This window comes from Arachis hypogaea, chromosome 19 (genome assembly GCF_003086295.3).
Source record: "Arachis hypogaea cultivar Tifrunner chromosome 19, arahy.Tifrunner.gnm2.J5K5, whole genome shotgun sequence".
Classification (NCBI taxonomy): domain Eukaryota; kingdom Viridiplantae; phylum Streptophyta; class Magnoliopsida; order Fabales; family Fabaceae; genus Arachis; species Arachis hypogaea.
The window spans coordinates 138,132,270-138,148,144 of record NC_092054.1 but is presented as its reverse complement, the minus strand read 5'-3'; the positions used below and the strand labels follow the sequence as shown (position 1 = coordinate 138,148,144).

At 40.2% G+C, this 15,875-nt stretch overlaps 1 protein-coding gene across 1 annotated transcript; it reads left to right on the top strand.

The window, feature by feature from the left end:
* The first annotated feature begins 10,826 nt into the window (after nucleotides 1–10,826).
* On the top strand, nucleotides 10,827–15,274 carry LOC112776629 (uncharacterized). Its single transcript, XM_025820841.2, has 7 exons — nucleotides 10,827–11,705; nucleotides 13,041–13,121; nucleotides 13,245–13,358; nucleotides 13,551–13,829; nucleotides 13,947–14,060; nucleotides 14,834–14,906; nucleotides 15,007–15,274. The coding sequence occupies exons 2-7, from the start codon at nucleotides 13,056–13,058 to the stop codon at nucleotides 15,042–15,044; spliced, it is 684 nt and encodes a 227-aa protein (XP_025676626.1). The 5' UTR covers nucleotides 10,827–11,705; nucleotides 13,041–13,055; the 3' UTR covers nucleotides 15,045–15,274.
* The last annotated feature ends 601 nt before the right edge of the window (nucleotides 15,275–15,875 follow it).

Genomic DNA, 15,875 nt, shown 5'->3' with positions numbered 1-15,875 from the left:
ACCTTGTATAGCTCGGAAAGACACCCATTGCTGCTTATTATTTTGCCCACTGAAGAGCTTGGTCATGTGAAAGAGAAAAAAAAAATCCTCAGGGACGTCGGAAAGTCTAAATTATGGCTAATAAACTGGTAGATTTTCAGAAAACCCCAGGAGTTGGGGTGAAGTTGGGTAGGAGCAACTCGGCAGTGGCGTAGAACGGCAACCTCAAAATCAGAAAAGGGGAGAAAAATGCCCAGGCGGGTGATCATACTCTCATACATATAAAAGAAATGAGGGGCTACTTCAGAAGCCCTCCCGAAACAAACCCGATCTTTCGGACTCGAGACCACCAATTCATACTTCGGCTCATCCTCATCAGAGGTACAAAGTCTATGATGAGTATGGAGGTTGGTGATAAAATCGGTGTCGACCATAGGTTCCTCCCCTAGGACCGTGACGTCAACCCACTGGGCAAGAATTTCTACAGAAGACATTGTTTCCTAAAGGTTGACGAAAACCTACAAAGGGAAAAGAAAAAGAACAAGAACAGGGTCCCTAAGGGGGCATGGAATCAAACAGAAACCTACAAACCAACTCCTCTCTCCAAAAAAGTAAAAGCATGCAAATAGAAGTACTGTATAAAAGAGGAGAAAAAACTAACCCTTACCTGAGAAAAAGGTAGAGGAAGATGAAAGCCTTCAAATGAAGAATTTCCCACGAACAGATGAGAAGGAAATTTTGAAAAATCGCAGAAACGAAACAACGAAAGAGAGGGAAAGTATTTATAGACACGTTAGGGGCATAATGGTAAAAACGGAAAGCGGTCATTAATGAGCGCACCATTACCAAGGTAATTAATCCCTACACGAACCTCTAACGGACGCGACGTTTGATTAGACGCGACTGTGAAAATCAAAAGTCACAAAAGTCACGTCGGCTCCGAATAATCACGTCGGTTCCCTCACAAGTCGGCTACGATCCCGAGTAGAATACTCGAACCCAAGTCTTAAAAAGAAATTGGGCTCGAGTAGGGGAACTGTTCATACCCTGGCCCAACACTAAGGCCCAGGTCCAAACGAAAAGACCCAGTCCAAAGGATTGAGCCTCACCCCACACCGACCTTCCCCTAAAGAAGTCGGTTCTCACCACGACTTGCTCTAAAGAAGTCGTGGATGAAGATTAGCTGGCAGATAAACACTCACTCAAATGAGTAACTGCCCCTAAGATCTCTCAACCCACTTCCAAGAACCATATCCCAACTTCCCTAAGATAAATGGACGGTTATCCACCTTAAAAGGTGGAACTACTTCAGCGGTGGTTATTGGCTCACCACTATACACCCCTCAGGTATCTCTAAGTCCCAATACTCTCTAGACCTGCTTATGCCCTTGCTGACTTAGGCATCGGAGTGTCTTTGTAGGTACCACCCCCATTCATTCGTATTCACAAGTCGGACGGAGGCCCTGAAGACGCGAATCCGTCCGAAGGCTTCCCTCCATAGACGATTGGGCCAACCCAGCGAGTCCAGCCCAATAATCTCCGATTACCCACTGTAACACTAATTATAATATTTTTAAAATATTTTAATCTTGTATTTAGTGTTAAATATTAAAATATAAATAAAAGTGTTAAATAATTTAGTTTTTATTTTTAGAATAAATATTTTTTTGATTTTTTATTATTTGTTTGGATAAAGCGATTTTTTATCTCTTTTTTTTTGGGATTGGAGATTTTTCATTATTTAATCATTCTTAATTAATTACTAATCATTTAAATAATTGGTTAAACCAACCCTCAACAATCAAACAATTAAAATAAATGATCTCTATAAAAAGTAATTTACTAATATATCAATAACTACTTTATCCTTTGAACGCACTCCTAATTAAAAAAAAAAAAGAAAAAAACGAAGATTTGATAGATTAACTTATTATCCATTTATGCTAGTTAAAATGTTAAATTTGTAATTGCTTTTTTTATAATAAAAAAAATAATAGTTATGATATGGTCACCATTAATACAAATCATAACTCAGCCTCATAACCAGCCATCATCGTAACTCGTCATTTTTCGTTATTATTCGGGCCTTATGAGCTATAACTCGGCAAAATCAATATTATTATAACCGACGTCCCAAACGGTAAGGATAAAATCAGTTACCAAACCAATCATCAGAAACGGACAAAACAATCATCTAAAGATATAACGGACGAGAAAATATCTATAAAAGAGAAGGTAAAGTATCTTTTTGATTCTATTCCGAACTTGACACCATTACTGACTTAAGCATCGGAGTGCCTTTGCAGGTACACTCCACCTCCTCTGCATTGCTCACGTTCTTATACCTTACAACGAACACCAAAAGCTCGGACCCTGAAGGGACAGACGTCCAACCTTGTAGCATATAGCTCGGCTGATTTCAAGGAGTAAAAGCCGATCTATTTTCCAGGTAAGATCAATTGGCGCCCACCGTGGGGCCGAGGAAATCATATTTTTTCTTTTGGTCCCATCATTTCCATCTACATCCATGGCTGACGTACCGCCTCCTTCACTGTCCGAACTTATGCGAATGGTAGCTGAGCTACAACAAGCTAATTAGCGAATGGCTGACGAGAACCAAATAATGGCTGCTCAAATTGCTGAGCTAAATCATGCTCGGATTGAGCACAACGACTCATCGCCAACAGGCGGAAGACGAGGAACATCAGTCCCAACCGACTCATGTTTTAGAAACTGCTCGACACGAAGGGCAGCAGCCCGAAGACGAGAAAGAAGAGTCCGAGGACCCTGTAGGCCCCTTCACAGAAGAAGTAACAAACTTCGAACTGCCGAAGAGGTTCACTCTGCCGTTGACTCTCACGCCTTATGATGGACTCGGAGATCCGAGGAAGTTCCTAAAGAAATTCCGATCAATAATGATCGTCAATGGTGCATCAGATACAGTTTTATGTCGTTGTTTTCCGAATTATTTAGACGGTCCTGCACTTGATTGGTTGTGTGCTTTGCCTGCAGGTTCCATTTCGCGCTTTCATCAGTTGGCGAAGTTATTTGAAGAACATTTCGCAGGATCTGCAATATACTTGCACGATTCCGATTACCTGAACACTATCAAGCAAGGACCAAACGAAAGCTTAAAGGAATATATGACTCGCTTTACCAAGGTCGCAATCAGCATACCAGATCTCCACCCCAAGGTCCATCTGCACGCAATTAAAAGCGGCCTCCGACCCGGGAAGTTCCAGGAAACGATCGCAGTAGCAAAACCAAAGACCCTAGCAGAATTTCGAGAGAAAGCAAAAGGACAAATTGACATCGAGGAGCTCAGACAAGCTCGGAAGTCTGACAAGTCACACTTCCGTGAAGAAGATAAGAACTCAACCGTTAAGAAAAGTTTTAAACTAACACCTCGATTTGATTCTTATACGCAGTTTAACACTAAGAGGGAAGACATAATCAAGGAGATCTTGAACTCCAAACTAATTAAGCCTCCAAGAAAGGCCGGCACATACCAGGATGCAAAGAACGTGGACAAGTCAAAGTACTGCGCTTTCCACCAGAAATACGGCCACAATACCGATGATTGTGTGGTCGCCAAAGATCTCTTAGAACGACTAGCAAGACAAGGTCACCTAGACAAATACATCGGTGGTCACATCCAAAAATGCGGCCCTAGTTCCACAACAAACGACCTCTCTGAACAACACCGAGGAAAAGAGAAGGCATCTTCAGGCCAATACGAAAGACCACGAGGTATAATAAATTGTATTTTAGGAGGATATGCAGGTGGGGGATACACAAACTCGGCAAGAAAAAGGTCGTTCAGAGCAATATGCTCGGTAGAAGGACCGAAACAAGATGAAGCAATCACTAACCCACAACCAGAAGTCACTTTCACACAGGCCGACTTTAACTCCAATATACAAATCTGGACGACCCTGTGGTAATCACCCTCCAGATAGGGGATCTATTAGTGAAAAAAGTACTCTTGGATCCCGGGAGCAGTGCCGATGTTCTGTTTTATTCCACATTTCAAAAGATGAAGCTCAGCGACAACGTGTTACAGTCAACAGGAGGAGACCTGGTCGGCTTCTCAGGAGAACGAGTTCCAATACTCGGATCAGTGTGGTTACAAACCACACTGGGTGAGCAACCTCTTTCAAAAACTAATGATATTCAATATTTAGTAGTCGATTGTTTCAGTCCATATAACATTATTCTCGGCCGACCTTTTTTAAATAAGTTCGGCGCCATTGTATCTACAGTTTATCTCTGTGTAAAGTTTCCTCTGCAGGAAAACCAGGTTGGAACAATTCATGGCAACCATAAAGAGGCACGGCAATGTTACAACATCAGCATGAAATTCCAAAATCGCTCCACGCAACAAGTCAACAACGTCGGCCTGAACCAAAAGGAGCACACGCTAGCCGAACTGGACCCAAGAGCTGATTTCCTCGATCGCCCAAAACCCTCTGATGAACTACAAAAAGTGTATTTCAACAATAACCCTAATAAATTCACGTATGTAGGTACCTCACCAATGCATTTGAGTTGCAAGCAATAACAACCTTCCTGCAAGAACATGCCGACCTTTTCGCATGGACACCATCAGACATGCCCGGAATCGATCCACACATTATCAGTCATAAACTAGCAATAAACTCGGCAGTCCGACCAGTACAACAGAAGAAACGAAAACTCGACGAGGAAAAGAGGAGAGCATCATTAGAAGAAACACAAAAGCTCATCAACGCCGAATTTATCAAGGAGATCAGATTCACTACATGGCTAGCCAATGTCGTAATGGTAAGAAAACAAAACGGTAAGTGGCGCATGTGCGTCGATTTCACCGATCTAAACAAAGCATGCCCAAAGGATTCTTACCCCCTACCATCCATAGACTCTTTAGTAGACAATGCATCAGGCTATGCTACTTTAAGTTTTATGGATGCGTATTCAGGGTATAATCAAATATTAATGCACCCCTCCGATCAAGATAAAACAGCTTTTATCACTGATTTCGGTAACTATTGTTATAAAGTTATGCCATTTGGATTAAAGAACGCAGGTGCAACTTACCAACGCCTTATGGATAAAGTGTTCGCCAAACAAATCGGCAGAAATATCGAAGTTTATGTCGATGATATGGTCGCCAAAACGAAAACTGGACATAATCACATCAGCGACCTTACAGAAATATTCGGCCAGATCCGCCAGTACAACATGCGCCTCAACCCCGAGAAATGTGCCTTCGCCGTTTAAGGGGGTAAGTTTTTAGGTTTTTTACTAACATGCAGGGGAATAGAGGCAAATCCAGACAAATGCCGAGCAGTGCTGGAAATGGCCAGCCTTAAAACAGTCAAGGAAGTTCAATGCCTAACAGGACGACTCGCTGCACTTTCCAGATTTGTTCCTTGCCTTGCTTCAACTTCTGTTCCTTTTTTCCAAACAATTAAAAAGAAAAATAAATTCGAGTGGAACGACGATTGTGAGAAGGCCTTTTCAAAATTAAAAACAACACTCTCACAACCGCCGATTCTACAAAAACCCCTACAAGGGGAAGATTTATTTCTATATCTGTCAGTTACTGATTGGGCGATAAGTTCAGCCCTTGTTACAGAGAGAAACAAAGTTCAGCATCCAGTGTACTTTATTAGCAAAACTCTCCAGCAGGCCGAACTCAATTATCCAAGGATCGAGAAGCTCGCGTTAGCATTTATATTTTCGGCGCGACGTCTCCGACCTTACTTCCAGAGCCACGTTATCCATGTCAGAACCGATCACCCATTAAGACAAGTGCTACACAAACCAGAAATTGCAGGACGACTAATAAAATGGGCAGTCGAACTATTCGAGTTCGACATAAGATACCACTCCAGAGGACCTATCAAGTCACAATTCCTGGCGGATTTCATTGCCGAGCTTACAATACCATCCGAGGAAGATCATGCAAAACAATGGATTTTATACGTGGACGGCTCTTCGAATCACGGAGGCTGTGGTGCAGGAATTCGTCTCGAAGCCGAAGATGGATTCATCTTGGAACACTCAATACACTTAGCTTTCAAAGCAAGCAACAACCAATCCGAGTATGAGGCATTACTCGCCGGACTCAGACTCTGCTTAGATCTTCAAATATCAACGATCAAGGTATATTGTGATTCCTTGTTAGTCGTACAGCAGGTAAATGACCTCTTTCAGGTAAAAGATCCTCTACTCTCTAAATACTTGCTATTAGTAAAGAAATTATCACAGAAATTTGTCAAATTTGAAATAGAACATATACCACGTGAACAAAATCAGAGAGCAGATCTCTTATCTAAGCTCGGCAGTACTCAGTCCAAACTATCTACACTACAACAGTTCACAATAACATCACCCACTGTTACTCTGATAAACGTGTTAAGTGTTTCACAGGTAACAGATTGGAGGAACGACTTCATACACTATCTAGAAACAGGTGTTGTACGAGAAGGGGTCGAAAACAATAAAAAGTTTCGACGGCAAGCATCCTCCTTCACAATCCTCAATGGAGAACTGTATCGAAGAGGTTATACTCGGCCCCTACTCAAGTGTCTCAACAAATCCGAATCCGACATAGCTTTAGCCAAGGCACATGAAGGAATCTGCGGCACCCATACAGGAGCTCGGAGCTTAGCATCAAAGATCCTTCGAGCTGGGGTTTTCTGGCCGACTTTGCACCAGGACAGCCAACAGAAAATCAGGTCATGCAACAATTGCCAAATACATGCACCACTGATACACATACCTGCCAAACAGTTACATCACTCGGACATTAGTTGGCCATTTAACCAATGGGGTCTAGATATACTCGGGCCATTCCCTACGGCACCGGGCCAGGTAAAATTTCTTATTGTCGGCATTGATTATTTCTCCAAATGGGTGGAGGCCCAACCTTTAGCGAAAATAACATCACAACAAATTATTACATTTGTTTGGAAAAACATTATTTGCCGTTTTGGCATACCTAAGCATATTACAACTGACAATGGTCGCCAGTTCGCCGATCAGAAATTCCAAACTTTTTTGCAGAATCTAAAAATAAAGCAACATTTCGCCTCTGTCGAACATCCTCAAACGAACGGACTAGCTGAGGCTGCAAACAAGGTCATCTTACATGCACTAAAGAAGAAACTAGATGACGCCAAAGGACTCTGGGCCGAGCTAATACCCGAAGTCCTTTGGGGATACAACACCACCCCACAAACATCAACAAAGGAGACGCCGTTCCGATTGGTATATGGCTCAGAGGCCATGATACCACTGGAGATCTCCCAGAACTCTATCCGAACTTATATCACCAATCAAGACGAAGCTCGGAGATCCGAGCTCGACGTCATCGAAGAAGTCAGAGAAATTGCCACATTGAGGCAACGCGCAGCGCAGCAAGCAATAGCTCGACAATACAACAAGACGGTCAGAAACAGATCCTTCGTCGCAGGAGATTTAGTCCTCCGCAAAACAGAAACTGCTCGGAAACCACCAACACATGGAAAGCTCGCAGCCAATTGGGATGGCCCATACCGAGTATCCAAAGCACTCGGCCAAGGAGCATACAAACTAGAGTCACTAGATGGAAAAATCTTGCCTAACACATGGAACGTGTCTTCCTTAAAGAAATATTATAGTTAAAAAGACAGGGACATGCTTGTACTCTTTTTTCTACTACCAAGATTTTATCCCAAAGGGTTTTGCTTGGAGAGGTTTTAACGAAGCTAGCCTACCTGCACCTTTGTATGTAAAAGGTTCAAATATAAATGAGACGAACAATGTCTCATCTTTGCTACTCTATCAAATTGATCTTATCAATCTATCCATACAGCTCGGACAAATACCACTACTCGTCTAAGCTACAAATCAAATAACATACTCAAACCAGAAAAACCAATAAACTCGGAAAAACATCCGAAAATCACAAACAACTTTTATAAAGAGCACCAAATTAAACATTCAAACAAGTCAATCTAACAAAAGTTCAAAAAACAAGAGCCATACTGTTATCAACTTACAATACACATTCAAATTAAACATATACAAAACAAGTTCAAAAGAAATTTTTCTAAACGTTGTCAGCCCCATCCTCTGCATCCCCATCATCTTCAATAAGCTGACCATCTCGAACTATCTTCCTTGGATCCATGCCAGAAATATCGGCATCCGGAACCAAAAACTTGACCTGCAACCTTGCCCTTTCAAAACCTTCAACAAACGAATCCAAAATCCCATCCGCCTTTTTCTTCTCCATATCCTTAAACTGAGCAGTCACTTCAATCAGACGACTTTGCACATTCACCAAATCGCTTTCCTTTTTCTTCAAATCCTCAACATCCTTAGAATAACTCTCCTTAGTCTCTTTCAGCATCTTCTCGGTCTCAGTCAGACGAGCTTGAAGCTCAGCAGCAAGACTCTTACACTTAACCAACTCCTCCTTCAAAACAGAAACCTCCCCCTTTTTAGAAGCAACCCCCTTATATTTCAACTCCTGACTTCGCCCAAGACTTGCAAGGCACAGCCCAACAACCTAGAAAGCAAAATAAACTCATAAGACTACCAAAGGAAAAATAAGGTAAAATCAGTAACTTATTACCTGCATATATTGACCAATGGCCATATCCCCGACCTCCTTTGCAAGAGTCACATCCGCAGACGATTGACAATACTCGTCCACAACAGCCATGTAAGGATACTCTTTTCCCCACACCGAAAATGCCTCGCTCTCTTCAGAAACTTCGTGAAGCCTTTTTTGATTTCCCATAAAGGCCTGTATCTCTTCCAGAGGGACAGCTAACTCTTTTTCATCAGAATCATCTGATAGCTCCACAAGGTCGGATTTCTTTCTCTTCTTCACAATCACCTTCCTCCGCCCTTGACGAGGCTGCAAAACCTCGCCAGTCCCAACAACCTTCTCGGCATTTGATGACGATACCTCCTTCTCAAGATTCTTATTCTTGAACCGCATCCTCAGAGATGCAGCAGAAACGCCCGGATACTTTCCACCTACAACAACCAATTCATGTTAGATTTCTTAGAAAAAAAAAAGGGGGGCGAACATTAATGTAAACCCTAGAAACTCACCTAAATACTCTACAACAGCAACTTTATCATCCTCCCACTTCAGCAACTCATACATCAATATCAAATTTTTCCGATCAACATTCTCCACCAAAAACTCTATCAGACACTCATTCCTCGGCGATATCACCTCTGGGCCGAGTATATTTTGCGGCTCCGAGCACCAAAAGAGAGGAAATTTCTCAGCAAGATTTTCATCAATAAAAAACGGGAAATCCTCCTCTGAACTCCTGACCTTAAAATACATCTCTTTGAAGTCTTTAAAAGAAGACTTGTAAAGTTTGAAAATCCCAAATCCCGAAGTACTATTGAAGTTCACCCACCCCCCTTCCAAACCCCTTTAGCTTGAAATAAAGAAAAGAATAAATCCACAGACGGCACTTCCTCTAGATATTCCATCAAAACTTCAAAGGATCTCAGGAAAGCCCACCCATTAGGATGAAGCTGTGAAGGAGCACAGTTGAGCTGCTTAAGAATCTGACACTCAAACTCAGTAAACGGAAGCCTAACCCGCAACTCTTCAAGCACACAACTGTGCATGTAGAAGAACCCAAACCCCGACTCTCGGTGATAAATCCTATCATTAACACTACATGGTAACAATTCCACCTTCACCCCAGAGCCCGCCCTCACTATTCTATTCACATCCACCTCCTTCACCGCCGCATCATCAGAAAACAGTGAAACTCGTGATTTAACATCTTCCCCCACCCAATCATAAGACCAATCCACCTTATCCTTTTTCTCTTTCTCAAAACCCATTAGCGTCACAGACAGTATCAGAATAACAGAAAGAAGAAGAAAGAGAGAAGAAAATGCAGAAATGGATCAGAAACAGGAAAGGAGACTCATACCTCTCTTACTCATTCTTCAAAGAAGCAAGCATATAACAAACAGCCAACAAAAACCAACGAAAAATCTGAAGGGATTCAAGTAATTAAAGGGACAGAAAGTTCCAAATAATAACCCCCCACTCCCAAAGCCACATCAAACAGTGAACCCAACATTGGGAATCAGCAAACTTAAATGCAACCATCATTGTTTCTCTTTCATCAGAAAATAACGGACATGACTCTCCACGTACCCAAAATTCAAAACGCTTAACCATCTTTTAATGAAGTAAGTTGATCTGGGGGCTCATCCACTAACCCACGCAAGCCGAGTTATAACTCATCAAAAACAAAGCTCAACCTGCTTCATTAAAATCCTCCTCAGGCTAAGCTTGGGGGCTGTGATATGGTCACCATTAATACAAATCATAACTCAGCCTCATAACCAGCCATCATCATAGCTCGTCATTTTCCGTTATTATTCGGCCCTTATGAGCTATAACTCGGCAAAATCAATATTATTATAACCGACGTCCCAAACGGTAAGGATAAAATCGGTTACCAAACCAATCATCAGAAACGGACAAAACAATCATCTAAAGATACAACGGACGAGAAAATATCTATAAAAGAGAAGGTAAAGTATCTTTTTGATTCTATTCCGAACTTGACACCATTACTGACTTAAGTATCGGAGTGCCTTTGTAGGTACACTCCACCTCCTCTGCATTGCTCACGTTCTTATACCTTACAATGAACACCAAAAGCTCGGACCCTGAAGGGACAGACGTCCAACCTTGTAGCATATAGCTCGGTTGATTTCAAGGAGTAAAAGCCGATCTATTTTCCAGGCAAGATCAAGTTAGATTTATGAGATACCAAAAATACCTTACATAAAAGTTAATATACCAAAAATGTCCCTAGCTTATCTAAAATAAAAAAACTAAAGTCTAAAACCATTCTCTCTCTGTTTCCCGCTTGTTTGTTCCACAGCCACCAACTGCCAAGTGAGCGTCCCCGCTCTTCTCCCGCCCATAGTTATCAAACTCGGTTCGATCTGGTCGATTCGATCTAAAATCCGGTTACTTAATTGAATCGAGTCCCTCCTTAAATTGGACAAGTAATGAACTCGGTAAAAATTGGTCTGATGACCGGTTTTTATTAAAATCGGTGACCTGACCGATTAATTTAATCCGATCCGGGTCATGCTTTTTTTTTTTAATTATATAAATGCCTGAAATGGGGCGTCGTTTAACTCCTCCTGTCCTCCACCCCTGTTGATTTGCATGAACCGTAATGGCTAATGTCCCTAATCTGAATGGAATTGGAACCCCCCTAACCCCCAGCCAGCCTTGTGTCTCTTCTCTCTCGAGCTCGACAGTCCATCACTCACGGCGGCTCACGGCGGCTCACGGCGGCTCACGGCGGCTCACGGCGTCACCTTCCCTTCGTTACTCACTCCTCGCTCCCCTCAACTCGTCGGTCGTCACTCTTAGTCTCTCACGGCCTTACCTCGTCGCGCTCTCGGTCTCTCCCCTCGTCCCCTCACCTCGGTCGTCGTCGCGGTCCCGTGCACCTGCGCTCGCTTCGCCGGCGGCAGAAGCAGACGAAACCGCATCTGGTCCCTCGGGTGGTGGTGGTCGTCGTCTTCTTGCTTCTCAAGGTCTCTGTCTCGCACCTGGTCTCGATCTCTCCCTTCCCTGCGCTCTTCGTCACCGGTAGTAGAGGCAACAGATCCCGGTGGGCTGATCTTCGTTGCCATCTGCTTCTCCATCGCCGTCAACTTCCTTCGTGCAACCCGATTTGGTGAGTTTCCCCTGGTCTTTCTGTTTCAATTTTGGTGCTGCATCACTGCACTTTGATTTTGTTGCTGTGAGTAATTTGTTGCTGAAAGTTGAATGTGTTGCTGAAATTTGTTACTGATTATCATGAACCTTGAATTTGTTGTTGACTTGCCAAAATAATCACTTAGCTTAAGTTTGCCGGTTGCCGAAAATCATTACTGAGTTTATTGAACCTTGAATTTGGTGCTGTTTTGCTGAATAATCACTTTGTTAAGTTTTGCTTCATCTCTTTGCCCAGGTGAGTTTCATCTTTGGCCTTGTTATTCCTCTTTCAATTTCATTGCTGTAAATTATTAGTACATCTTGAATTTATTGTTGAAAGTTGAGTTTGTTGCTGAAATTAGGATTAGCTAATGTTAATTTGCTGTAAATCATATTTGGAGAATTGGAGTTTTTTTGTTGCTCCCTGAAAGTTATCATAGTTTATGTTTCTGTTGCTGCCTAAAAGTTTTCATAGTTATCATAGCTGATTTTGTTGCTAGAACTCTAAAAGTAGAATTTGTTGTCAGCTGTAAGTTGAATTTGATGCTGAACATATCATAAATATGGTTGTTGCTGAAAGTAGAATTTGTTGCTGGATAACTGAGTTGAGTTGAATTTGTTACTGAACCTTGTTGTTGTGTTGCTTAAAAAATGCTAAATCTTTTGTTGCTGTATGTTAAGGGATAAAAGATAAGAGAGTTGGTCTCTACCATCAATTTTTGCCCCCTTCGGACTTTTGTCAACCTTAAACCCTAAATGTGAAATGCTATCATTTAGAATATGAAATTTTGTATTGAATTGTTTGTGGTGCAGTAGAGACTAGAGATGCTGATGCAGTTTGTCAAATAATTTGATAGGATCAATTTGGAAGCTGTGGTATTCAATTTGTAATCATGGATTGTCATGCTATTAATATTGTATAAATTTTTTATGTAATATGATTTTGTATCAATTATACAGTCCGCACAATGATGAAAAAAAAACTGATTTATACATTGGTTATTGATTTGATTTTGATTATATCATGCTGTTTAAAAAATAATTGTGTGTGTAACTATTAAAATATAATGTTTTATTTCATTTAAATAGTCATTCCAAATTATATAATTGAATCGATTCCATTAGTATACTAGTTCCTAACATCAGAATTTAATTTTCTCACGTATTCAACTTTCCAAACACTGTCAGTTAGTTCTTCAAATTGCTTGGTTATGTCATTGTCTCTTAACTATTTTCACTTGAATATCATCGCATTCAAATCAATATCGTAACTTTATCATTTCTATACCCGATTTTCCATTTTGTCAAATTGAAGGAATTTTCTACCATAATGGAGGAGACTGAAGCTTGTGCAAACCACAGCCCGCTCGTTCTGTTAAAGCAAGGTGCTGAAGCTGTAAGTGCTAATATACGTCAATGTCATATTGTCAACTTCCTTTATATGAATTTTCAAAAACCCATCCATGTCTGATATAGTTGACTTGCTTTTTGTTCTGTTGATTTTAATCATTCTTTGTAGAGGGTTTTTGAGTCCAATTTTGTGGGGAGGAGGTCTGTTATCAAGGAACGCTTCTCAAAGAAGTATAGGCATCCAACTTTGGATACTAAGCTTACCCTTAGGCGCTTAAATGCTGTGAGTATCACAATAGTTTCATTATTTTCTGTTTATGTTTATTATGATGCCCCGGAATTCAATGACTTGGTTTAATTCATGTAACTGATGCCATATGGTGAGAAAAGGTTTAGTTGTATTACTATTTTCTGTGCTTTTTGAATTATTTTGACATGCTATCCTTTTACCAATCAAATCAATTTGTTTGAACAGGAGGCTAGGTGCATGACCAAAGCGAGAAAGCTTGGGGTTTGCACTCCTGCACTCTATGCCGTGGATACTGTCTTGAACACTTTAACTTTTGAGTATGTTGAGGGCCCTTCCCTCAAAGAAGTACTTCTTGAATTTGGGTTGAAAGGTGTTGTTGAAGAGTGGCTTGATGATATTGCTTCCCAAGTTGGTGATGCAATTGGTAAATTGCATGATGGTGGCCTTATTCATGGTGACTTAACAACATCAAATATGTTGCTGAAGAGTGGTACCAATCAATTGGTGAGTTGTTTTAACTGTCATCTCATTAGGACTATTGTTATTTGTAGACTCAAATTATGTAATTATGGAAAATATCATAAAACTGATAAAACATAACTCAACTGTGTTTTTATGCAGGTCCTAATTGACTTTGGATTGAGCTTCACTTCAACTCTACCAGAAGATAAAGCTGTTGATTTGTATGTTCTGGAAAGAGCTCTTCTTTCAATGCATTCATCATGTGGGAATGTGGTAATTCATTATGCCCTTTTTCAATAATCCTAACTTGTATGCGCATATGCTGCAGATTAGAAGTGCCATTGTTTGTGTTTGATGTGCTTCAAACAAAATGGTGCTGTTAGAAATATTTCCAGTTGTGAATTGTGATTGCAGGCTTATTATATAGCTTTATGAGAACTATAAGAGTGCCCACACAACAATGTCTATTAGAATTTCTAATGAGTCATCACTAGTTTCAACCTTGGGGTTTTTATTTATTTATTTATTTTTAAATTCTTAAATTGTATTTGGCTTCTAAAGAGTCTGTGACATATATTGATAATATATATTACTAGTTGGGTTGTAGCTCCGAATGTGAGATATGAACTGAAACCAAGAAAAAATAATAATGCCTGGGCAGCTAGGTCAATGCATTAGTCCAAGTACTGCTTAATCTCCTTCTAGAATGACTGCCTCTCATCGATTACTTGCACAAGAGTGTGTAACCCTGACTTGGCAATTAAAACTAAAGCCTAATTTATGATTAGCATGATAATTAACCGAGTTCAAACATGCGGAGATGGTGAGACATTCCCAAGATGCTCATGCTAGCTGAGTCAAGATTTCCAATGAGGGACTATAGATTGTTATTCTGTTCTAATATATAGCTTGTTTTATGCTGATCTAATATTCTCTGTGCTTGGTTTCTTTTATTGAAAAAAAAAAATGCTTTCTGCTTCATCAAACAGAGGCAACAAACAATATTGATTTCTCACTTAGTACGATACCATAATCTTCCTTGACAGATGGATCGAATACTTGCTGCATACCGCAAGTCATCAAAGCAGTGGTCATCCACATTGAATAAACTTGCTCAAGGTATCAACTTCCCTCTTGTTTGAAATTTAGATTTTTCCCCCCTTTCCTCTTTCTTTTCAAGAAATGTTACTTATATTCACACTTAACAATTTTATTGTAGTGCGACAAAGAGGGCGAAAGAAGACCATGGTTGGATGATTCTTTTCCAATAATAGTTTCCTTGCTGCAGTAAAAAAAATATGTTTTAGCAATGTAATGAATGTTACTAATGTAATTCTCTTCTGAACATAATGTATTAGACTAGAAGTGTAAGTTATTAGGTGAAGGCTCAGAAATGGTATCATTATTATATTATCTCTGTAACATTTTCCATCTTCACTATGAACATATCCACGTTGTTTGGAATAGAAATTCAAAGTTACATTGTACTTTTAGTTGCCATCCGCTTGAATGCCTAAACACACCCAACTAAAAAGTCCAAACCATTTTAAGAATGGTACTGACTGATTTAAAGAAACTTGTGAGCATCGTTTGATCATGTGGCGAACTAGCTACAGTTCTACACTGATATGAAGTATTTTGTGTGCACTGATTGTGTATACGTATTCTTCTTTCCACACTGTTTTGGTGTTACACATCTAGATGTGAAAAATGATTTGGCTCACCTCTTGTTTAAGATCTTACAATTTATCATCTTTTGCAACTTAGCCCTTGTTCTCTAAAATGATCATTTTATCTTTATACTTATTAAAATTTACATTATTAATCTCAACCTCCATTTGACTAGAATTACCCTCTACGGACTTATTTGAGTTTTAGATCATTTCAAATAAGCCAACTTTTGTATTTTACATCAAAGACCTCAAACTCTTCTAAAATTACAATTTTGTCCTAATAGCTTAACTCATACTAGTTTTATGTTATTTACAATTTGACCCCTAATCATTAAATAATTCTTAAATAAGCCATGTTTCATCAAATTCATCAAGAATTTACACATAACTTTAAATGATCATTCAATCATCATCA